Consider the following 25,288-nt stretch of genomic DNA (forward strand, 5'->3'; position numbering starts at 1 on the left):
GTTTTATTTTTCTTGCTTTCTCAATGGATGGGGCAGGGGTAGAGGAGAAAATTTTAACTGAAAATAAAATGAAAAAAATTTAAATTAAAAAAAAAAATTAAATTCCCAAAGGCAAAATTCCAGGAACGTCATTGCCAAAATTCAGAGCATACATGGCAAAGGAAAAAAAAATACTCCAAGTAGCCAGAAGGAAGGTCAAGTCCCAAGGAAAGAAATCAAGATCCCACAAGATCTGGCAGGATTTACTATGACTGTTAAGAAGTCTTGGAACACCATATTCCATTAGGTTAAAAGATATGGTTTTACAAACCAATAATTTACCCAATAAATTCTAAAGGGGGAAAAAAATGGACCTTAAGGGAAAGGAGGCTTTCAAACAAGATCAGAAATTAAGCAGGAACTTTGAAATTCATATAGAAGAATGAAGAGGATGGGCAAATTAATAAGATAACATGATAATGTAAAAACATTCTAAGAGGGAAAAGAAACAAGTAAGTGTCCCTTGAAAAAGAGTCCCACAAAGGAGAGAGAGGGAAGAGTTTAAACTAGAAAAACAGAAGACCAGGAAGTTGGATTGGTAATATTTGAAGAATTTTTAAGAGGGAAAAAAATATCAGATAAGAGAAAAGCATACAAATAGGAGAAAAAAGTGGCTGGAAGGGCATCAGATGAATACATAAAGGATTAAATATTATTCTTTCTACAAATCTATAAAAAAATTTTTTTAATACTATATATGTGTACACTGATTAGTATGGAGAATACATTAAATTCAACAGAGAAAAACACACAAAGATGGGGGAGTTAAAGGGAAGAATGATATCACTGACAGAAAGCCACAAGCAAAACAAACTTCCTGATGTTGAAGAAAGAATAAAATGAAAACGTGGTGTTTAAAAAAAAACAACAACAAAGAGACAATAGTAGTGTGAACTGATGCAAAGGTGTGTTCAAAGAACCACTGTAAATAAACAGTTTTCATCGATTCAATGAGCAAACAAAATAGAGGGAGGGTCACCTTGTGAACTGGTTTGAACTGATGCTAGAGTGTGGGGAAGAGCAGTAGGAAGACAAAAAAAGGTAGGGGGGTAAGGGTGGCAACTGAAACATTTTTTAAAATACTAAGAAGACAGAAGAAAGCACAGATAAGCATGGTAGTTTTGAAAGCAATATGTAGAATTTATTTCATATTTCTTTAAAAAACAACAAGTGTTTGGAAATCAAGATTCACAGTTTCATATATAATCCTCTTTTTTATATTCTGCTATGTATTTGGAAATGCTTCCTTTTTGGGGTGGTATTTAAGTTTGGGTTTTTAAAAAAAACTTTTGGGAGGGCAGTTAGATGATGATACACTGAATAGAGTATCAGTCCTGGAGTCAGGAGGCCCTGAGTTCAAACCCAGCCTCAGACACTTAACACTTCTTAGCTGTGTGACCCTGAACAAGTCACTTAACCCTAATAGCCTAACACACACACACCCAAAAAAAAAAAAAGAAAAGAAAGAAAGAAAAAAAATTTTAATAACAAAAATGTAGCAAATAGACCATGCTAATTATTTATTTTCTCTTAAGATGAATATTTCATATACTTTAATTTACCAAAGAAAAAACGACTGACTCTTTGAAACAACAGTAAGCAATTCAATGTGCTCCCGCTACTCCCCCCACTAAGGTGTTAAGGAATGTTTTGTCCATTTTTTGCTTGGAAGAACCAAGAAAGCACATGTTTTACATATGCAAAGATGCCAAACAAGATCCAAGTCTGTCCACTCTTTTTTCCTGTGATCAGAGGTCCGTGGTTTACATGTTAGACACCATTAACAATCGCAGCCTATCGAACTAGTCTCACTTCACGGCATTTTCAAGAGTCAGTTTGGTATTTAACATAAAAATGTAAAGTCCTCAACAAAACACATTTAGTGTTTAAAAAATACACTGATGAACAAAACACAGAAAGGTATAAAATTGAAGCACAAGTAATGAACATATTTTAAAATAAGAGATCTGAAGTTTAATTTTTACAAAAATCGATACCGTTAAGAACATAATTATTTCCCATTTGCTCATTCAACAACTGACAAAATATTATAAAAATATAGAGAAAATAGATTCTAGATTTAAGATGACTAGGTATGCTACCAGCCATGTAGCTTTTAAAAACTTGATTTGAATCACTAAAAAAATAAGTTTTGTTTCCTTAAAAACACTTCATTGGTTTGCTATTTAACATAATATGGGTATTCATGATTTTGCAATACTAAAAATGCAGCGCCGACATGACCTAGACTCTTGGCTTCTTGTTCGGCGGGTCCTGGAGACTAAACTTTGGAATTTCACATGAAGGTGCGTATGGAATTCTCTTTGAAGATACCTTCTTGCCAATTGTTTCAATCTAAAAAAAAAAAAAAAGGCAGATAAAAGAATTACTGGAAAATACATCTTGTAAATGTTGAACCTACAATGGTAAAAGAAAATCCTGTAAGCTAGTGAATGTAAGAGGAAAACATTTCAAAATTTATTTTTTCCTAAATGCAAAATAAGCTTTTCATATTCTCCGGATAAGCAAAGAGTTCATTTATTCTATGTTCACTCAATATTTCTGAATCAAAGCCAAGTTGTATTTTTCCTATATGGACACATACACAAGGATGCCTCTTCTCAAACTCCTAATAAAAAAGAAAATTTATACAAGCGCTGCTTTGGTCTCAAGTGAAAATTAAGAAAGTGAACACATGAGGTAGTTCTCAGTTTAAATGCTCATTATGCTTATTCCCGAAAACATCCACAAGGATGGTTTAAGAAACTAAGATTCTCAGTTCCAACAACAAATTACACTCCCTCCAACTGCTGGGACTAGCTCATTACTCTGTCTCTCTAAAAACTAGATCCCCCAAAGCTCAGGAAGAGTCCCTGATGACCAGCGGGAATGAAGGTGACATTTATGGGAAGCTTGCCTTTGGAACAGCTAACAACTACCTGGCCCCGGCCCCCGTCTTGGCTTCGGGTCCTATTCGCCCTGGATCAGATCCTTGTCAGCACTGAGCACGGGGAAGCATTCTGACTGACAGACATCCTCTAGTTCCCGGTGCCCAGGCGTAGTAGTGGGGGCCTGGGTGAGACAGGGGCAGTGGGCACTGGCAATCACCATCCAGGGAAGCTGGAAAAGTGCTTCCCCAGCTCCAACCAAACCTGCTGAACTAGGGAAGGGGAAGGAATGGGCCCTGAAGTAAGAGGGTTCTGTGGTGCTTTGTAGCTTAGAGAGGGATTTCTGACTGAGGGGGTCCCAAACTCTCAGTGCAGCTTTAAGCCACGGAAGCCTCTGGGACACCTAGGCTATCACCTTGCTGCAGGATCACAACCATCTGTGGGGCTCCAGAATGTGGAGATAAGGAGGCCAGATAGAGAGACGGAAGCCCCGGGCCACACCTGGGCTCCAAGGCTTACCAGCAAAGTCATCAGGGCATTCGCCTGGAAATTCAACCCGGTGTAGAAGAAAGGGGGACAGAGCTGACGGCAGGCCCTACTACCTCTCCCACCCTGGACCAAATGACCTAGAGGAACCATAGATTCCTCATCTGCAACAGGACAAGGAAGCTGGACCCAACCCCTAAACATCCTTTCCGGTTCTACATTCTATGAGCCATGATAAATTTCCTCATCTGTTAACTGGGGAAAAGAATACTGTTAGATTAACAACAGAATGTCGTGTGAAGCAAGAGCATTATAAAATTGAACATGCCGTGTTAAATTATGATTAATTTACAAGTGAAAAAATGGTGGCTCAGGGAGACTGTGTTAGACTAGAGCAGAGACATCTGCTTTGGTGGCCTGGGAGTCTCTCTTGTGCACCTTGAACCACATGAAAATGTAATTGGGAAATATTTAACAAAAGAAAAGTACCATATATACAGATAATGTTCATATGGAGTTTTCGAAGTCGATGTGGAGCCTATAGGGGTGGATCATCTAGTATGGATTAGTATATTTTTATGTGAGTTTGACACCTTTGGACTACAGGATCTTCGAAGAAACTCCAGTACTAACATCCTACGAGTCACTGATTTTATCCAACTTTAAATAGCTATTAACTGATGAAACCCGAATTAAATCCCAGGTTTAATTTAGGGGCTTCCAGTCCTATATGCTGGCACTCACCACCACATATTCAAGCAACACTGACCACGTTAGCTCTATTCCCCATCGTTAAATTGAACCAAGGATTGAAAATAGCCTGGAAAACCAAATGTAATACTCCCCGAGTACAAAGAGCCACTGTGTTGTTACACTGGACAGGAAAAGAAAATGCTTAAAAAGAAAAAAATCCTAAATCCCAGAACCTTAAAAAAAAAAAAAAAAAAAAAAACCCAAGACTGATTTACCTGGAAGCCAATGGTTTGTAACTCATTGTGAAGGTCATCGAGGACGCGTCGACCATCAAAGATAAAGGCCGGCTTCAGCATTTTTTTGTGAATACGTTCATAATCCAATTCCTGTAAAGCCCCAAAGGAAAGCGTTGAAATGTACAGTGGCCACCACAACACCAGCTGGAATTAGAGCATCCCCACACTTTTCTGTCTTAAGTTTGTGTCACCTCACCTTGAACACATCCCACTCGGTACAAATGACAACAGCGTGGGCTCCATCACATGCTTCATATGGATCCTTTGTAATGGTCACCAGTCGGGACACTGAAAACATAAGAAGAGTAGAAATAAGAAGGCAGAGGAAGATTCCTTGAAATGATCAGGGTAGTTTTTCTTTTGTTCCGATTTTTCTTGCACAAGATAACTAATGTGGAAATATGTTTAATATGATTGTACATGCATAGCCTATATCAGAATGCTTGCTATTTTGAGCAGGGGTCAGGGAGATAAAAGGGAGGATGAAAAATCTGGAATTCAAATTCTTACAAAAATGAATGCTGAAAATTAAAAAAAAAAATTTTAAATAAATTATCAGGGTAGATCATAGCCTGTAGTAGATATTTAGTATAGATTAGTAGATAGTTAATAAACACATGTTGATTAATAAAATTTATTCCCTGTGTGAAATGACACTTTATTTAGTAAACACTTAAATTGCAAACTCAAATTATAATCCATTTCAATTTCAACACTCATATGCTATAAATTGTTTTGGCTTTAATGACAAAATTAATATTGGTGCCAAAAGCTCTCTGATACTTAAGAATTTAATTCATGGAAAGAACTAGGTTGACTATCAAAGGGATTTCGAGAAAAAAATAAATATGATCTAGAGCTGACCTCAAGAAATGTTCACTGTTGAGAATCAAAGACTCACCTTGGTCATCCTCCGAAACACCAGGATGGGAGAGATCTACAACTATTTGTTCCCTTGGTACTTTAGGATCATAAATATGGAGGTGCGCACCTTCATCCATCAAATATTTGCTTATGTAGATACTAGAGGATTCTCTGGGGGAAAACACATCAATATTCAGTTAACAGGTAATGCTTTTTAATTGAACTAGATTTAATCTGAAAATTAAGCTAACCAACATTGTTATGTATCAATAACTAAACAATACTGTGCAAGTCACTATTCTAGTCACTCTGATAACTACAAGCACAAAATATACAAAAAAATAATAAATTCAAAATAATATTACTGAGAATAAAACAGGTGATGTTTTAATCCAGTTGTAAATATTGAGCCATGTAGCCAGGTTCTTTTGAGGAGCCAGACTATTTCCCAAATGGAATATGATTTTAATGAACAGATACCTTGTGTCTCCAGTGTCCTTTTTGAATGCAAATCCCAAAATAGCTATCTTCTTATCAGTGACCGTATTAAACAGACTATCTATAATCCGGGAAGCAAATCTTCTTCTCTGGTAGTCATTCATATCTATAACCTACAATTACATGCATAATTATAGTAAAAATATGGTAACATGACTCATTACTCAGTGTTTTATTTTTGAGACCGTTTTAAATGTTATAAAGTTAGTCTTATGAACAAACACCTCAAATTAGCTTAACTTTCTCTTTTTTTGGCTCTCATACCCTTCTATATTCATACTATCTTCACTCTATTTCTTTATCTTCATGTGTCTCTTTTCACCATCCTTTGCTCATTTTTCAAAGTAATCTTCCCAGGGCAGAGGTGGGACTGGGTCACTTTCCTACTCAAAATTTTCCAGTGTCTTTCCAATCCTTACCAGATAAAATACAAACTGTCCATTTAAGCAAACCATTCCCTGTAACTAAACTGCATTCTCTACTGTAACATCCTCCATGAAGACTTCCTTAATTCTCCTAGCCAAAAACTGTCTAGTTCAACTGTGCTGCCCACCACCAACTCATCAGTCAGTATCTTGGCACACAGTATACATCTGAGTGCTTCTTAAATGGTATGCATTTATTTGATTACAAGCAGAGAGTGGGTTTTGCTACCATATTCTAAATTTCTAGGACAATCCTATACCCTGCAGGTTTGAGAAATGAGACAAAGTTCCCAAAGAGACTCAGATATGGATGTGCTACAAGGACTGATGCGGGATACCAAATTAATAGCAATTACTGAAGTCTGCAAAGACTGGGTGAGGCTATTTGGGAAAAATTTTAGTTGGAAGTATATTTTTTGACACTCCAGATCTTTGGCTGAAATATGAGAAACAAAGAAACAAATAAACAAAAAAGAAAGATTCAAGGAAAAAAATTTCTCCAAGTTATTCTTTAAGGACTTTAGGTCCACAATCCTTAGGCTCATTCTTTCCCGATTTAGAAGCGCTAGGAAACAAAATGAAATTACAGTAAGAGTAATAACCTAATTTATATAACATGATCTATAGTTTAAAATGCACTTTCCCTACAACTATAACAGAGAGACATTGAGAGGATTATGACTTCCATTTTGTAAACTGCATTTGTACAACTGCACGATTGTAAACTCAACCATGGAAAGGCGAGGTGACCTGCTTGATTTACAGCCAGGACTCCTAGTGTGACAAAGACAATCTTCTCTCCACTACTGCAAGCTGCCTCTCTAAAATAAACAAGTTTTGTGCCCATCTGGCTGAAAACACACACACACAAGAGTTTTGGACTTTAGGTATTTTGCAAAATTAACTGAAAGTAATTAATGTTTGATGACAAGTTCAATTTTAAAATTAGAAGAGGGATGATGAATTGTCAAAAACTTTAACATGAGTCAACAAAGAGATGCTACAAGTTTAGAAGCTTAAAACTATATTGCTTCTTACTTTTTTTCCTCAATAGTATTTTATTTGTCCAAATACATGTAAAGATAGTATTCAACACTCATTTCTGCAAGATCCTGTATTACAAATTTTTTCTACTTCCTTCCCCCCTATATCACTCCTTATTAATGGTGTCATTCTAGTGAGGCACTTAATATGTCAAAACACATTTCAGATTTAAAGGGTTTCAGGCCTCCTGAGACAGAATCACAAAGCCATTAATCATCATAAGTATTCATACCTGTTGCCAATAACGAGCTACTTCAGGCAAATTCAGAGCTTCACAAAGATAAACCAAATTTAAAACATCTTTTTGGAAACAGCTCCCACCAAAGCCTGATGAAAAAAAAATTCAATTAAAAACCAAACATTTTCACCCCAAAACAAAATTCTAAACTAATAAATTCAATCTTGTAAATAAAATATGTAAGGATCACATTCAGTTAACAATATACTTGAATAAAACTATTTTTCAGGTTTTATTTTGGCTACTTTTAGAGAGGAAGAGAAATTATAGAGGGAGATAAATGGCATGGGTAAGCAGAAATCTTTTACAAGGTCACCAATGTTCTATAGTTTTAAGAATATTATTCTCAATTTTTCATGAGCCTATATACATACATACATGAATATATATATACACATATACATATATATGTATATATATATATATATATATATACACATACCTCCCAAAATATAGTAAATTTTTACTATTCCACAAGAATATTAATAGCCTACATTCCAGCCAAAGATACAAAAATTGGTGGTAACATTTATAGAAAGTAGGTCCTCTTCCCCTGCAACTTGGTTATAGAAGGCTATGGTTAAATGAGAATCTTGTAACTCAAATCTATCATTTGCTAGTTGAGGAAACTGAGGTCCAAGTTTGGATTAAATAGCTATTTTTTCACAGAAAGCAGCTTCATACTTAACCTGTTTCCAAACCATCTACTCATATATTTCCTGCCTGTTTACCACTAACAAATGTTAACATGCTGAAATATTTTCATCCTTATCTAACCAGTCCAAACTTACAGTATAATGCTGCTCAATGGCCACTATTTCACCTAGAAAGTCCTACCAAGATGAAACTACATTAAGTTACTGGGGTACTTTGCAGAAACCATCCTCCCATATAAATTATGAGAATATTATCTACTTACCAACGCTGGCTTTCAGAAACTTATTTCCAATTCTCTGGTCCATCCCAATGGCTGTTGCCACCTCTTCTACATCAGCTCCCGTTGCTTCACATAGGGCACTGATAGAGTTAATGCTGCTGATTCTCTGGGCAAGAAAAGCATTAGCTGCCTGAAAAAAAGAAAAAAAAAAAGGATTACTCTAAAACAAGAATATATGTAACAAATTCACTGAGATTGCATTTTAAAAAAGAGAAGCAAAATAAACAAGATTAGAGTAATGTAGGGAGGGAACTAACAACTATGGAGCCAAACAACCAAGTCATCTTACAGATAGGTTTGTGCTAGAAATGATTTTAGGTAAAAAGGGAATAAAAGAGGAAAAACAAACAAAGCAAGAGGAAAGCCATCCAATAATAGTCATTGCTTTGATCTATTCCAAATTGCATTTTATGCTCCTTTAAAGGTGTCCAGACTATTTTACATTTTGCAATTTGATATTCCTGGTGAAAATTATTTTGTAATACCAATATATTCCAAAGTAAGAGAAGGCAACATTCACAAAGATGGTCTTTTAATCACGTGCAAAAAGTTTCTGAGTGGCGTTTCAGGATTTGAGAGAGCAATACGCAGCACTAAGTTCTACGTGCCAGTTATAAAACTGATACCAACCAATTTAGAAAGCTCTGAAGACCAGGTGTTGGTTGTGAGGATCTTTTCTTTGGGAACCCAGTGTTCATAGACGGCAGAAAGGGCCCGCACAGCCTTTTGCCCCTCGGGGGTTTCATCGCCACCAATCAGTACCCGATCAGGATTCCTTAGGTCCTTGATTGCTGTACCCTCTGCCAAGAACTCGGGATTGGAGAGCACCTAAGATCCCAAGGGAGAGATGGAAAGTTTTAAAACCAAGATTTTATTTATTACTATTTCTAGTATTATTGAAAAGAGATAAGAAGTATCTAAGGTTTCCATTTCTTATACCTGTAAGTTCAAATTGGGTTTTGTGTTTGCATCAAATATTCTTCGTATACTTTCCGCTGCCCTGACCGGGACAGTGCTTTTCTCAGTCACAATTTTGTAACCATTGGAGTTCTGTACAATCCGTCTGGCACAAGCTTCGATATACTTCAGATCGGCAGCCCGACCTTTTCCCATTCCGTAAGTCTTTGTTGGCGTGTTAACCTAATGAAAATGTAAGGTTCAGAAAGAAAAAAGGCACCGTGGAAATGTTCCTGCCCTTTAAGAATGTTTCATAAATGCAATGACTCTATTAACCATTTGAGGAGGGAAAAAACAAGCTACCAATTACTTTATTTAGTAGTTACATAAAGCTCTATCAATTCAAACTTCTATAAATCTCAGTTAATTCAAAAGAGATTAATAGTAACATTGTCTTTAGGCAGTGACAAGAGTGGATAAAGTAGCCTAACGATCACATAACAGTTGGTAAAATTTTCAAAAACGAGCAGGGCTGTCATGTCAAAGAGGGGATATTAGCTTGGTTCTATTCGGCCGCAGAGAGCAGAGCCAGGAATAACTGGGGGGCACAGCAGGTACGGCACACTGGGCAGACTGATGGACTCCAAGCCCAAAGTTCCAATTCTGCCTCTGATACCCACCAGGCGGGGTGAGCTCATGGATTCTCCATTTCTTGTAGCTGTGAGCCTAGAATGCCTTCAAGGCCCCTTTCAGTTCTATACCCAACATGCTTTGCTCCTGTAAGCTGTAAAGGGGCACATTTTGGTTGAATGTAAGGAAAAAAATCTTGGTGACATTGTAGCCATCTCAAAGTGAAACGGGCTGGCCACCCTCAGAGCTAGTAGGCCCCTCCTCACTATGAATTTTTTAAGCAAAGACTTCATGACTACCAATCAGGGGGGCAGAGAAGACATTCTTGTCCAGATATGAGCGGAAGAAAGGTCATCCCCTATTGTTTAAATCTGGTCCCGCCATGTGATTTGGAGGATATGATGTCCTTACTGCTGGACTAGATGAATTAATTACAGGGCTAAGATTCCCTCCTGCTTTGATTTTCTAATGTCTTTTGAGAAGATGGTTGCTTATTATAAAAGATGAATAAGAAAACAGACCAAATCCAAAACAATTCCAATAGACTTGGGATGGCAAATGCTATCCACATGCAGAGAAAGAACTATGGAGACTGAATGTGGACTGAAGCCTACTATTTTCAATGTTTTTTCTTTCTTTCTTGTAATTTCCCCTCTTTGTTCTATTTTTTTTCACACTATGAATAATATGGAAATATGTTTAAAAAACCCATACATGGATTGCTTACAGTCGTGGGTAGGGGGAAGGAACAGAGGGAGAAAAAATTTGGAACACAAAAGTCTTACAAAAATGAATGTTGAAAACTTTATATGTATGTGGAAAAATAAAATACTATTAAGGAAAAAATGAATGTTGAAAACTAAAACAAATAAATAAAAACAAAACCCCCCCAAAACCAGAAAATAAAACATGTCACAAAGCTAAAACTGCTATCCTTACATCAGCTGATTTATTATTAATTTTTATAAAGGACTAAGAATGCAGTGCATATCCTACAGAAAAAGGAAAATACTTACAGAAATAAACACAAGATCAGCATCTCTGATTGCAGCATCAATATCGGTAGAAAAAAAAAGATTCTTCCCTCGACAAGATTCAACTACTTCTTTTAGTCCTGGCTGGGAGGGAGAAACAAATATTATAAACAAATTCTATTTTCTTAAAAAGCTTATAAAGTTAATGCTAGGGAGTTTTTGGTTAAAAATAATGATTTGAAACCTTTAGTTTCCATATCATGGCAATACCACAATGCTCATCCTTCCTCTACCCTCTAGTCTTGTCTTGTCTTGTGTGTGTGTGTGTGTGTGTTTTTAAATAAGTTTCTAGCAATTTGTTTTTTGACATCATCATATTGTGCTTCTCTCCCCCTCCCAGAGAATTAGCTCATTTAACAAATACTATTTTTAAAAGAAACTAAGAAAGAAAAAAACAGGAAAAAACACAACCACAACAGATCAGTATGTTGAAAAAGTTCAGCCTTCTCTTTTAACAAAGAAAACCAAGTAACTAAATCAACTAACACCTTAATCACAGGTGATGATGAATGTACTATCTGACACCCAAAGGTTCTGTTTCCTCAACTCCCATCTCTCCAAGGAAAGGAGAAAGGTACATTTTATCTTGTCTTTTCTAGCCAAAATTGGTCTTTATGATTATATATCTTCAGTTCTGATCTACACTGGTCCCATTTAACCAATTTTGCTGTTGACAATATGTAATGGTTCCAGATTTATTTCCAACAATCTGCTTAATTGTAAGTTCCCAGAGTGTTTTGCTTTGGTTTTCGGACTTTAACACCTAGAACATAAGCTTAATCAAATGTTTACATTGAAATTAAATCAATGTTTGCATAGGCTAACAAAAAATTCATAAGCAAAAGAACTTTGTCCACAAAAATAAAAATTAATTTTCAAAATAAAAGGACAACAATTCACTTTAATGTTGTGTCACTGTTTGCTAAGTACCTGATTTTTTTTTTTAAGAGCCAGTTATTAAAAAAAAAATCCTCACATCCATGAAACCAATCAGAAAACCAGTGGTTTCTAAGTCAACATTGGATTTTGCACTGTCATGATGAATGTTATTAAACTTTGACCCTAAATACTGATTATGAAATAACCATTAATGTTCTTTAAATTTCTGTTATATCTTAACAAGACGATTTTCTTTCCCACTCAATTTTGTGGAGATTTATCAGCATTTAAGAAGACAGAACTACAACTTTCTACAAAACAAACATGAATGAGAAACAGACCCAAGTTTTGAAATGAAATTTGATTCCAAATTGCCACAGATCAAGCATAACATTGATGTTGCATCTCTTGCCCCGCCCCCATAATTCTGAGGCTGTTTTACCTTAGGAAAATTATTCCCACTTGCTTTATAAAAAAAAAAAAGTTTTTATTTTTCTACTGCAGTTTTATAGTTGGTCTAAAAAAAATTTTTTTAAGGTATCATAAGTATACTAATTGTAGGGTATTAAACTTCTGTACCAACAAGAAAATCAGCATACCAAGAACTACACTTCTTTAAAAATCTGTTTAAATATCTGATTTCACTGGTATGTGGAAACTTCCTCCACTAACTCCAAACAGCAAGTCTTCTGTAGTGTCAGAAAGCTGATTAAGCTGCCTGTGGTCATACATCTAAAATGTGAGAGATAAGAGACTAGAATTCAGATCTTTCTAACTTCAAGATTGGCCCTTTACCCACTATACATGATTCTTCTCCTCATTTAACATGAGATCTCAAAAAAAACCAAACTGCTGTTTTTTGAAAATTAGAAGATGATATAACAGGAAAGTATAAGAAGCAGCATTACTCTGCCTTTAAGTGTTAATATAGGAAGTTCTTCATGAATTTTAAATTGATCATATAATCATCATTAGCCCTTAGTATTTATACAGCAGCTTTTTCAGAATTTGTCTCTCATTTTGCAAAGTAAGAAAAAGCAAATTGCCCAGCCCAATTAAAAATCCTTTCTATGGTTTTATTTGAAAAAACAGCAAATAAGCCTTTGTAATTCCCTCCAATTTAATGCCTTTCTGTCCAAATTACCTTAACTATTTCATATTTGTTATCTATTAATTCTGTAAATCCTTAAGTATTAGTGCTTTTTCCCTCTTAGAATGTAGAGGTTACTCTGATGGACGTGGCTTTTTTCCACAGATTCAGGCCAGTTCCAATAGTCTTGTGATGAGGAGAGCCATCTACAGCCAGAGAGAAGGCTGTGGGAACTGAATGTGGATCACAACATAATATTTCCACCTTTTTTGTTGGTTTTTGCTTGTTTTTTTCTTTCTCATTTTTCTCCCTTCGATCTGATTTTTCTTGTACAGCGTGATAATTGTAGAAATATGTTTGGAAGAATTACATATATTTAACCTATATTACTTGCTGGCTAGGAGAGGGGTCTGGAAAGGGGGAGAGGAAAGAATCTGGAGTGCAAAGGGGAATGAACAAAACAATCTTTGTACATATTTCGAAAATAAAAAGCTATTATTAAGAAAAATCTGGAGAGGATGCGGGAAAACTGGGACACTAATGCATTGTTGGTGGAGTTGTGAACAAATCCAACCATTCTGGAGAGCAATCTGGAATTATGCCCAAAAAGTTATCAAATTGTGTATACCCTTTGACCCAGCAGTGTTTCTATTGGGCTTATATCCCAAAGAAATACTAAAGAAGGGAAAGGGACCTGTATGTGCCAAAATGTTTGTGGCAGCCCTATTTGTAGTGGCTAGAAACTGGAAAATGAATGGATGCCCATCAATTGGAGAATGGCTGGGTAAATTGTGGTATATGAATGTTATGGAATATTATTGTTCTGTAAGAAATGACCAGCAGGATGAATACAGAGAGGACTGGAGAGACTTATACGAACTGAAGCTAAGTGAGATGAGCAAAACTAGGAGATCATTATACACTTCGACAACAATATTGTATGAGGATGTATTCTGATGGAAGTGGATTTCTTTGACAAAGAGACCTGAGTTTCAATTGATAAATGATGAACAGAAGCAGCTACACCCAAAGAAAGAACACTGGGAAACGAATGTGAACTATCTGCATTTTTGTTTTTCTTCCCGGGTTATTTTTACCTTCTGAATCCAATTCTCCCTGTGCAACAAGAGAACTGTTCGGTTCTGCAAACATATATTGTATCTAGGATATACTGCAACATATCTAACATATATAAAACTGCTTGCCATCTAGGGGAGGAGGTGGAGGGAGGGAGGGGAAAAATTGGAACAGAAACGAGTGCAAGGGATAATGTTGTAAAAAAATTACCCTGGCATGGATTCTGTCAATATAAAGTAATTATTAAATAAAATTAAAAAAAAAAAAGAAAAAGAAAAAGAAAAATCATCCCTTACACTCAGTACTATCCTTGGTACACAGTAGGCAGCTATAAATTCATGATGACTAAGCAATAATTAACCAATAAGGGAAAGTAATAAGCATTATTTTACTTAGGAACTTCTTAAGAGCATTACTTTATTCTCTCATTACCATCTTATAATGTCATATTATAATATTACAGAGTGTTTAATAGGATTTTTGTTTACTAATATAATAGAAACCTGAGGTTAGGAAGAACCACCATTCAAACCCTATTTGATATAATTTTAATATAAGAATCATACTTTGTAGCAATGATGATTTTTGTGACATGAGGTTGTGACGTTCAAATTAAAAACCTAAGCTATAAACCTTGTAATAGCCTCAAAAACACATTTGTTGGTTGTTTATATACATAGAGATGTTAAATGGTATTATTATAAAGTTGTAAATAGAAAGGTATCCAAAGCATTATTAGATATGTTTTTCTATGTCTTTTTTCAAATGAGAACAAGGATAAAGAAAAATCAAAGAAGATAAAAGTTCCCCAAACAATAATTTACTGAGGCCAGTATAGACAGACTTGCTGTCATGAATTTTTTATTTAATAATTCATCCCTCACCTAAGGGGAATTTGTATAAGAGTCTATAACAAATTGATGGATTAATCTGAAGGGAATCTTGAGAGAATTGTCATTTTAGGAAATAACTAAAGATGACCAAAAAGTTATCTTTGAAAGTGAGATAGATTTTCAACTAGTTTTTTAATAAGGTATTGCCATTTAGTCTTTCTGATTTATAAATACTTTTCTTACTCTATAAAATGAATTTCAAGAAGACCATTAAAAAAAAATCTGTAAGTTATGGGAAAAGCTTTGCCAAAAAACATTCTAAAGATATTTGTTTACTCTTTTTTACTTCCAAACAAGGGCCCAAATGATTCCACTTGATAGGAATGTTTCTTACTGGAAGTGGTAGTTCACAGTAAAAGATAACTTTAAGAATCATATATTATAAAAGGGCTTTTATCAGTGGAATGCCTGCTAACTGTGAATGCTCTTTAGGCCTCTGTTCTGGATCCTTTCTTCTCCCACTTATCTCAACAGCTTTGAAGATTTCAGTTATTATCTTTAACTACATTACTTCCAGATCGCTATATCTAGCTGTCAGTGCTTTCCTGAGCAATAGTCAAACATGCATCATCTTGGCCTGAAAGTCCTATAGGTACATCAGACTCAGCATGTACTGATCAGAACTGTTTCATTGCCATTCGATTTAACAATATTATACATTACATTATAGAAATCCCAAAGAATGGACTCATCAAGGTAAATAAAGTGAAGTCTTAAAAAAACGTATCATTTAAATGAATGTTCTGTCTGATTTTTACACATCCCTACCCAATGATTCTGAGCCTAGGATCTAACTAAATTTTCTAAAGTAACCTCAATATTCAATGATTAGTAACCCCAGTAATTAGCAGTCTAAAGAAACTAACTTTCAAGAAGGATGTGATTTTCTGTTTGAAATTCTTCACCTTAATAAAGCCTAATTACGCCAAGAAAAATGTTTACCCCATCCAGCCATCCACTAGTAAACCAAGGCCTAAAATATAGGAGAATCTTGTCATCTGCCATGGTGTAGTTCTCCTTCCCAATAAGATCCTCCATCTTCTGGACCCAGATCCTGAGATCTATTCCTGCCACCCCTGAAAATTTACCCACTCATTACATCCAGCAGGTCCCAGATTTCCATCCCAGCTCACCATCTAACAAGATCCAGTCCACCTGCCCTACCCCATCCCCACTCCCCTTCAAAAAAAAGACTACAATGTGCTAACGGTAAAAGTGAGCTCCATGCACTCTACAGCCTCCACTTACTATGACTCCCCAAACCCAAACTCCTGGCCCTAATCCTCCTTCCCCTAGGTCGGTTGCAGTGATTAGAATATAAGCTTTTAGGTGGTCTGAGACTGTCTTTTTTTTTCTCTTTGTACCTCCAGAACCCAACAGAATACCCAGCACATCGTAAAGTTATTCATTTGTAAATGCTTATTCACTCTTATACAGTTTATATTTGCCCTTTCTGATTAAATACATAAAAGTCTTTCATTGCTTGGGTACAAGAAGAATACAGATTTTGTAATTTGTGATCAGGGTAGAAATGTCATCAGTTAGAAAACTAGTAATAAGGTGTTCCCCGCCTCAGAAATATAAAGAATTCAAAGATAATGGACAATGAGACATACTGGAGCTATCACTGCACAAAGCATATCAAGTGGAGGCATTTTAAGTAGTATTATAATTAATGGTAGTGCCTCCCCGCCCCAAAAACAAACAAACAAACAAAAAAACAAATGCAAAGCACCACACTATATACCCACCAAACCCAATAGTCTAATAAAAGATGGAATTTTTAGAAACATAAAATCCAATCCTGAAGAACTAGCATAGTGCATGATTAAGTCCTTAAAAAAGTTACAATTTTGGGGATGCTCTTTTACGGATTCATGCAATTTTCAATCATAAAAGTAAGTGGCAAGGCTAACAGAGAAGCTGGGGGATAATATTTATCTCATATAGAATGTACCCAGACACTGTGAAGGTTATGAAAACACTGTGAATAATTAAATTTTTTTGCAAAAAGATTATACTAATATACAAAGTTAGTACTACATTGTAATATTTACTTATTTCCTTGCTGTGCTTCCAGATCACACTGGAAGAAAGACCTTATCCCTTATTAAAAAAGATTGAAAATAAGAAACACGGGGGTAGCTAGGTGGTACAGTAGATAGAGCACCAGACCTGAAGTCAGGAGGACCCAAGTTCAAATCTGGCCTCAGACACTTAACACGGCCTACCTGTGTGACTTTAGGAAAGTCATTTAACCTCAACTGCCTCAGCAAATAAAAAAAAAAAAGTTGAAAATAAGAAACACAGTTTTGCTAAATATCTGCAATATTAAGGTGGGTTTTTTTTTTAATCTCTGAAAATTTGCCAAAACAATAAAAATTCTCACAATTCCAATGAAGCAATTTTCAAAATCATCAACCTATGATTCTCAAATTAGTGGACTTATACAAGTGATATTATATTCTTTGCTACAGTTTTAGATAATAATTTCTAAAGGAAATGTTAAGTGGATTGGCAAAAGCAACAAGAAAAAAAATTCTGGGCAGAAGATGATGTGTTTTTAGTATACTTTACCTCATAAATTGGGAGTGTGGTTGAATTCCATGCATTGATTCTAGATTCATTAACATCAACAACTGTAACTCTAATTTCAGGGCACATATGTGCAATGACACTACATGTAGGTCCTCCAACATAACCTGCTCCAATGCAACAGATCTTCTTGATTTCAAACATGATTACACTAGAAAGGAAAGACAAAAGAAATTGTGAATATTATAATTTAGGGGGAAAAATTAAAAAATAACTGCAGAAATTACATATTTGTCTTATTTTGTGAAAATGAGGTAAGAAATGAAGATATTGACTTATGACCAGAATTATTAGATTTCCAAGAAAGTGACCTAGTGAGTGACTCACAGAAGTGGTAAGTCTTGAGACAAGGCCATAATATGGAAGGCTGTTGAAGTCCAAGCAACAACTGGGGGATTAGGGAGGGATGGAAGCAGTGACTTCTGTACAAGTGGGAAAAGAGGTAGAAGGAAGCATTGACCAGATCTGGCAATTGATTGAACATATGCTATGAGAACAACTGAGGATGACATACACTGAGGAGGAAGACTTAGGTGACTAGAAGGGGAAAGAAGGCAATGGGTTTTGGAGAAAGGATCAGTTCTGATCTGGACATCGAGCCTGAAGTGCCTACAGGACTTTTGGGCCAAGATGACCAAAAGGCAGATACGTGTATTTGGCTATCACTCGGGAGAACGCTGACAGCTACATACAGAAATCTGGGAATAATTGGGTAGTTAAAAATAATAACTGAAACCCTCAAAGCTGATGAGATTCCCCATTAGATAAGAGGGAGAGGGGGAAAAAAAGGTCCAGAACAGAGCTTTAGGGAGTACCGAGTTAGCAGCCAAACCACTGATAAAGAATTAGCAAAGGGAACTAAGAAAAAGCAACAAGGAGAATCAGGAGGGGAAAGGACTATGTTTTAAGATATGAAAACTGGTTTATATCTATTACTTAAATGTAGAAAAAGTTTAATTTTAAAATGCATTACTGCATTTCCAGGTCAGCTGCCCAAAATGTTCCTTAGTCACTCTGACATGTTTATATCTACTGTAGAAAAGGGGGTGTGTATGTGGATGTATATATCCACATATGTACGTATGAAATTTGCATACATTTGCATAAATGAAAGCCTTGGTTTCATGACAACTTCTCTGAAATTCCATTCAATTGCTTTTGTTCTGGTTCTCATAAATAATATCCTAAATTTAGTTCATTTTTCAGGTGAGACTTTGGTGACAAAAATGAGCAAACAGGTCACAAATATTATGACCTAATTTATAAGTATCAGGATAAATGAATAAAATAGCATACAGTTTCTTATAAGTTTGGTAGGCAAGAATTAATTCAATGAATTAAATAATTAATGAATTAAATAATTTTTTCAAGGATTTATCTCACCAATATCTGTATTAGTTTTTATAAATCTTCCCAAAAGGATATTGGTTTTCATAAATTTTCCCAAAAGGATCAACTTATTACGTGTTTTTAAAAATAAATTTTTATTGGCATCACCTAGATTTCTCCTTGTATTCTTTCTCTATGAAACCCCAAAAGACCACCTTTTACCATAAAAAAAGTTTTAACTGAGAAAGAAAATAAAGTAGAAAAACTAATCAATTCATTAAAAATAATCTTACACATGCAGATTTACATACTTTTGGACCTCCCACCTCTGCAACAGAATAGGAGTTGTTATTTATCTCTTCTTTAAGACTATGGATTTTTCTTTTTTTGTTTTCTGCACCATTCATTTTCACATATTTCTTGTAGTTGCTCTTCTTTCCATTTATATTGTAAATGTACTATATAAATTGTTTTCCTGGATCTGCTAATTTCTTTTTGCATTAGTTCATATAAATCTTTCTACTCCAGTCTTTCTGTTGTTTTTCAAATTTTCAAAGTTTCTTCTTGTTTCATCCTTTGCTCTCAAAGAGGACCATGACATCAGGGAAGTGATGCCATGATGTGTACATGATTTTGGATTTTTCTTATGGCACAGGAATACGACATGTTTCGATACCACAATTTTTTTTTAGTTATCCCAATCATAGGCATCTTTGAATCCAGTTTTTTGCTATCACAAAAAGTACTACTATTAAAATTTTTATATCTATGGAGACTCTTTGTTAATTATGCCTTTGAGGTACAAGTTAACTGTATGCATCTTTTAACCTTTTATTTGCATAATTTCAAACTGCTTTTTCAGAATAGTTATATCAGTTCACAGCTACACCAACAATACATTAGTTTGTTTGCTTTTTCACAGATCCTCCAAGACTATTGTCAGCTTGACCCGTTAATTGCTCTCAAAGAACAATCTCAGATTGTTCAGATTTGCAATTTCCTTATTTAGTTACTTAGATCATTCTTTTATATGATTATTAGGAGTTTACATTTATTTTTAGAACTGTTTGTTCATATCATTTGGACATTTCCCTAATAGGCGATGGATTTTGTTTATGTGAATGGTTCACATTGGTAGGAGAAGAGTAGGAAGGAAAGAATTTGGAATTCAACATTTTAAAAAATGAATATTATAAAATTTAACACATAATTGGGAAATAGTTGATTATATACACACACAAACACATACATACACACATATAATTCATCTACCTACATTTTTTTAAATGGTATAATCTTAAAATATTGAAACCATGTAGCCATTTTGAATTTAATGTTTAATGTAGTTTAAGATACTAATTTAAGCCTAATTTTTGTCAGAATGCTTTGAAGTTTTGCTTTCAGATTTTTTGTTTGTTTTTAAACATTTATTTATTTTCATCAGTGCAACACTCAGACTGATCATGTTATAAAATGTTTCTCCATTTACCTGCAGGGAATTTCCAGTGAGAAAACTATCAACAGAGTAGCAACTGCTCTGCAAATTATAGTCTTAGATAGGTTATAAAGCAACAGACATCAGACTCATTAGGTATTGGTTAAAAACAGAAAAGATCAAAGGAACTGGACTAGACAAAAGAGAATCAGAAACTATGGAACTCAATAGGCCAACGATTAATATCCCAGAAAACAAACTACTTATGAAAAATTGCTGGGAAAGCTAGAAAGCAGCTGGGATGTGAGGAGACAGAAATACTGGCTCCCTCTTCCAAGCATCACTATTTCTATCAAAGGCACTACTGTTCTTTCAGTTCCTCAGGTTTGTAACTTCAGCATTAAATTAATGCTTTTTATTAGCACAGTATCTGGCACACGATGGGCATTTAATAAATGCTTGCTTTCTTGACTCCTAATTCTCCCTTATCCCATATAATAATCAATTACCAAAATCTTACCATATCTTGTAACTAACCTTCTCTCTCTACCCACATAGCTGCCGTTTTGGTTTAGAGTCCATAGCACCCCTTACCTTAATCACTGCAACAACTTCCAACCTCAAATCTTTTTCCACTTCAGCCCTTGCTGCCCAAACTATCCTCAGTGATTTTCCTTAAGCAACAATTAGTTAATCCATGTCATTCCCCTACAAATCAATTCCAACAGTTCCTTATTGTCTTTAAGATAAAATTCTTCTGCTTGGCTTTTAAAGCCCTTTACAACCCATATCACTGAATTTTACTTATCCCTAAATAATCTGCAATCCAAATAGCCTTCCTCTGTCCCCTGCCTTTGCTGTCCATCAAGTCTTGAAAGTCTACACTGGATTCACAGAAACCCTCTCTTCCTCCAAGATATAGTGATGGAACAAACAAAAATGAGCTCTATTCCGGTAGTTTTTCCCCTTTTTCGTCTCATGGATCTTTTTGGCCATCTAATAAGAAACCTACAGACCCCCTCTTTTTTTAATGAGATTTATAAAAGCATAAAACAAAATTCAGAGCATTAAAAAGGAATTCAATTATACTGAAAGTTACACACACACACACACACACACACTTGATAGCCCTCAAGTTAAGAAACCCTGTTCTCCACAAAACTTTTTCTGATTCCCTCCAGACGCCATTGCTTTCCCTCCAAAACTACCTTGTATTTATTACTTTGTATTTATTCCACATATACATACTATCTCTTGGCCATGGGCATTTTTTTCTGGCAGTCCCTCAGGGCTGGAATGCTCTGATTCCTCTGCTCCAACTACTAACCTCCCCAGCTTCCTTTAAGTCTCAACTATAATCCCACCTTCCATAGGAAGCCTTCCCTAATTTCTCTTAATTTCAGAGCTTTCCCTCTTTTAATTGTTTCTCATTTATCCCATGTGTAGGCGGGCTTTATGTATTTGTTTTTATGCTATATCCCCCATTGAATTATAAAGTCCTTCAGGCCAAGGATTGTCTTTTGCCTCTCTTTGTATCCTGTTAGCCCACTGCCTGGCACGTGGCTAGCCATTTAATAAATGTTGATAGATTGATTGATATATTTGTGCCTACCCCATTAGAAAATAAGCTTCTTAAGAGTAAAGGTTGTTTAATTCATTGTACTTGTACACCATAGTCTTAGAGTGCCTACCGTTAGGCAAGTGCTTAATAAATGTTTATTAATTAATGAATTAACTACAGAAAGGTTCCTGACAGACTAATAGTTTGTATTCAGGGAAGATTTGAAGTAGGAAAAAGACTGAATCCAAGAAGACAAGTTAGGAGATTTTTGCTAATTGCTTGGCAACTTAATCCTGTAGCTCAGGACAGAGATCAAGATAGAAGACAAGATTTAGTAGTTGTAATGGTTCAAAAAAAAATCTGATTTGGGGGGAACTTAGAATCTTACAGCTACCTTTGAATTAGACCCCAAACCTGCCTCCTCACTTCCACATTCCTTTCACAGAACAGTCTAAATCTGAAAGGTCCAAATTCCATGATTATACAGCCAGGGCCTCTCTCTTTGTGCCTTTAACATCAGAGATGGGCAACATCAGCACACTTGTGAGATCCTGAACCTTCCCTGATCCCTCCAGGGATGTCCACAGAATGATGAATAGCTATTAAAAATCCAGGTCACTGTGGTGGTTCAATTTGCATCAGTGGATAAGATATTCATGCTGATAAATTAAGAGGTGCTTGAATCTTAAAGAAGGAAGGTTTCTTTCCTAGCATCCCTCAAACCAGACCAGAGAGAGTACAAAGTCAGCCTTATAACAGCAGCAATTCATGATCCTACAGCTACTCTGTGGGCAGAATCATCACCTCCCTACTAAGCCAAATGGTCATGGATATGGAGGACTCCATAAATAAACAACTGTCAAACAGACCCAACACAAGGCTTAACCACAACCCTTTTCATCTCATGGATCTTTTTGTCCACCTAATAAGTAACCTACAGACCCTCTCTTTTTTTGAATGCCAATGAAGACAATGGAATGGTCTCCCCCAAGTGGCCCAGTCCTTTGTCAAATAAACTATGCAGCAGTACTGGGACTAATCACTTCAACCAGTTTTAATAATCAATGAAAAAACAACAATGATCAATGACTATTTAGGCCTATACAGCTCTCGTGTAACAATCATTGCTTCTCTTCCCAGTACACTGGTGGTTTAGTGTGCTTTAAGACCCGGTTAATAATAATTTTAAGTCTAGAGCATTTTAAGTTTTGCAAAGTACATTATGGGCATTATCTCACTTGCCCCTCATATCAACTGTTATAAGGAAGAAGAACTTAAGGGGTGTAAAGGCTAAGACAGGATTTGAAGCCAGGTCTCAAGGACATCAAGTCCAGGGGTCTATCCACTATGATATTAAATGCATACTGTGGATGACAATGATTTAACTCTTCTGAGAAGCCAAATGCAACACTGCTTTGGAACATCCAATTATTAACCATGGTGACTACTGCATTTCATCAAAAACTACAACCTCCAATTCAGAAATTCAGATTTTTAAAACTAGAAGGCGACCTACAGATATATCTGTTTTTGTCATACTATATCTTCCCTTTACTTGATTTCACTTTTCCTGGTCCTTTCTCAGCCAACCTCCAGTTAACCCAATCACTTCCCCCACGGTTTCCATCTCCTAGTCCATTCGAAATTTGTATCCTTTACTCCCCTCAGTTTTAGAGAGAAAACCCAGTTCAACTGAGCACTCTGCTCCACCCTAAAAGGGGAGAGGGCTCCAGAGGATCTTGCCTGCCGTCCCCCTTGAGCCACCCCTACCCCCTCCAGTTGAGCACCACTGTGTCCGATACAAATGCTCAATGAAAGTGCCTTTATTCTCCATCACACGCCTCCCACCGACCCCGCCCCTTTACTCCCTCCTACCCAACATTAGCTTCTCTGCCCGCACACAACCCCCCATCCCTCTACTCCCCCAAATGTCAGTACATCCATCACTGTTCTCCAAGTTCGGGACGTGGTACTACCAGTTCGCTATTCGATACTACTTTTCTCCCAGCGAGTATATGATTTAAGTTAGTACAACAGTGGGATACAAGTAACTAATCCCTTCGCTAGGCTGTGGAGAACTCGCCCAGCCAGGACTTGTTTATTTTAGCCCGGCCGCTAAGAGGAAAATCCCAGGACAGACAGTGCAGGGCTTTCATTCCCGGAGCCTGGCTGGAGACACAACAGATGCCGGACTCCATTGCTAAGGGGAATTGCACGTTGTGGTCTGTCCGTGCACCCAAAGGCCCTGGACGTGTCAGAGCAGTTCGGTCCCGGGACCTCCTTTCTCTCTTCCGAGCTCCTCGGTCCTCCCAGCCAAAATCTCGGAGGGCTCCGAGGTTTCTAGCAGGGCTTCCCCCGGCAGCCAGGGACTGCTCCCTCAGGGGGCGGGGGAGAGCGCGGGCTCCGGGGCAAAGCAAGAGGCTAAACCGGCGAACCCGACTGGCCGGCGGCGGGGCTTCCAAGTCGTCTCCCGCGGGGGAAGGGACAAAGCCGACCCCCCGGGGGCAAAGGGTCTTCTAACGGAAACAAAAGGGGGACCGAACGGAAGGAGAGCCCGAGGTCCTTAAAACCCGATGACACGCTCCGGGGTGCTCGGAGGTGGAAGAATGCACAAGGTTAGCTGTAGGCAAAATGGGCAAAGGAAATCAAAGGGGGAGGACGCGGGCATCCCTTACTCTCCAGGAGAGGGGCTGGAGGAGGGCTGGGGGCTGTCTCGGTTCTTCCAAAGGGAAAGTTATGAGTGCGGATGCCCAGCCCGACTCGGGCTAGGGGCTTCGGGGCTAGGTTGGGAGCAAAGAGGCTGAGGGCTACAAGGCTGGGCCGGGGGCGAGGAGCTGCAAGGCTGGGCCGGGGGCGAGGAGCTGCAAGGCTGGGCCGGGGGCGAGGAGCTGCAAGGCTGGGCCGGGGGCGAGGAGCTGCAAGGCTGGGCCGGGGGCGAGGAGCTGCAAGGCTGGGCCGGGGGCGCGGAGCTGCAAGGCTGGGCCGGGGGCGAGGAGCTGCAAGCCTGGGCTGGGTGGGGGCTGGCAGGGCTGGGCGGGGGGAGCTGCGGTCCGAGGCCGGGCCCAGGAGGCGGCCGTAGCAGCCCGCCTTGCAGCTTACCCGGAGGCGGCGTTCCGGACGTTTCAGGGGGTCGCAGTGCAACGGCGGCGGCCTCGGCACGGACAGACGGGGGCGGCGGCTGCTCGGTTCGCTCAGCCTCCCACAGCTGCAGACTCCCGAGCTGGCGCACCGGACCGGCCCGGGAATTTAAAGACTCGTGCCCAGAGCCGGGGGCGGCCTCGCAGCCCCGCCGCCCGCCCCTCCTCGGCCCTCCCCCGCTGCCGCTGCAGCCATTACGACGCGCACGCTCGCTCGGGCCGCACGGGGCGGAGCCCGAGCCCTAGGCCCGCCCCTTCTCCGGGACAGTGACCAATAGTGGACGGCCACTTGGGGCCCCGCCTTCCCTTCTACGCATGGGGCG

General features: G+C 37.7%; 1 protein-coding gene across 1 annotated transcript; it reads right to left on the reverse strand.

The window, feature by feature from the left end:
• Positions 1-1,155: 1,155 nt before the first annotated feature.
• Positions 1,156-25,143, reverse strand: UGDH (UDP-glucose 6-dehydrogenase). The gene is made up of 12 exons (XM_051964940.1): positions 24,928-25,143; positions 17,486-17,654; positions 10,952-11,053; positions 9,348-9,548; positions 9,039-9,236; positions 8,391-8,538; positions 7,466-7,560; positions 5,747-5,877; positions 5,304-5,437; positions 4,599-4,690; positions 4,382-4,492; positions 1,156-2,394 (listed from the first exon to the last, which is right to left on the reverse strand). Exons 2-12 carry the CDS (start codon positions 17,645-17,647, stop codon positions 2,284-2,286), a joined length of 1,485 nt encoding a protein of 494 aa, XP_051820900.1. The 5' UTR covers positions 17,648-17,654; positions 24,928-25,143; the 3' UTR covers positions 1,156-2,283.
• Positions 25,144-25,288: the final 145 nt, after the last annotated feature.

This window comes from Antechinus flavipes, chromosome 6 (assembly GCF_016432865.1).
Source record: "Antechinus flavipes isolate AdamAnt ecotype Samford, QLD, Australia chromosome 6, AdamAnt_v2, whole genome shotgun sequence".
NCBI classification, from domain to species: Eukaryota; Metazoa; Chordata; class Mammalia; order Dasyuromorphia; family Dasyuridae; genus Antechinus; species Antechinus flavipes.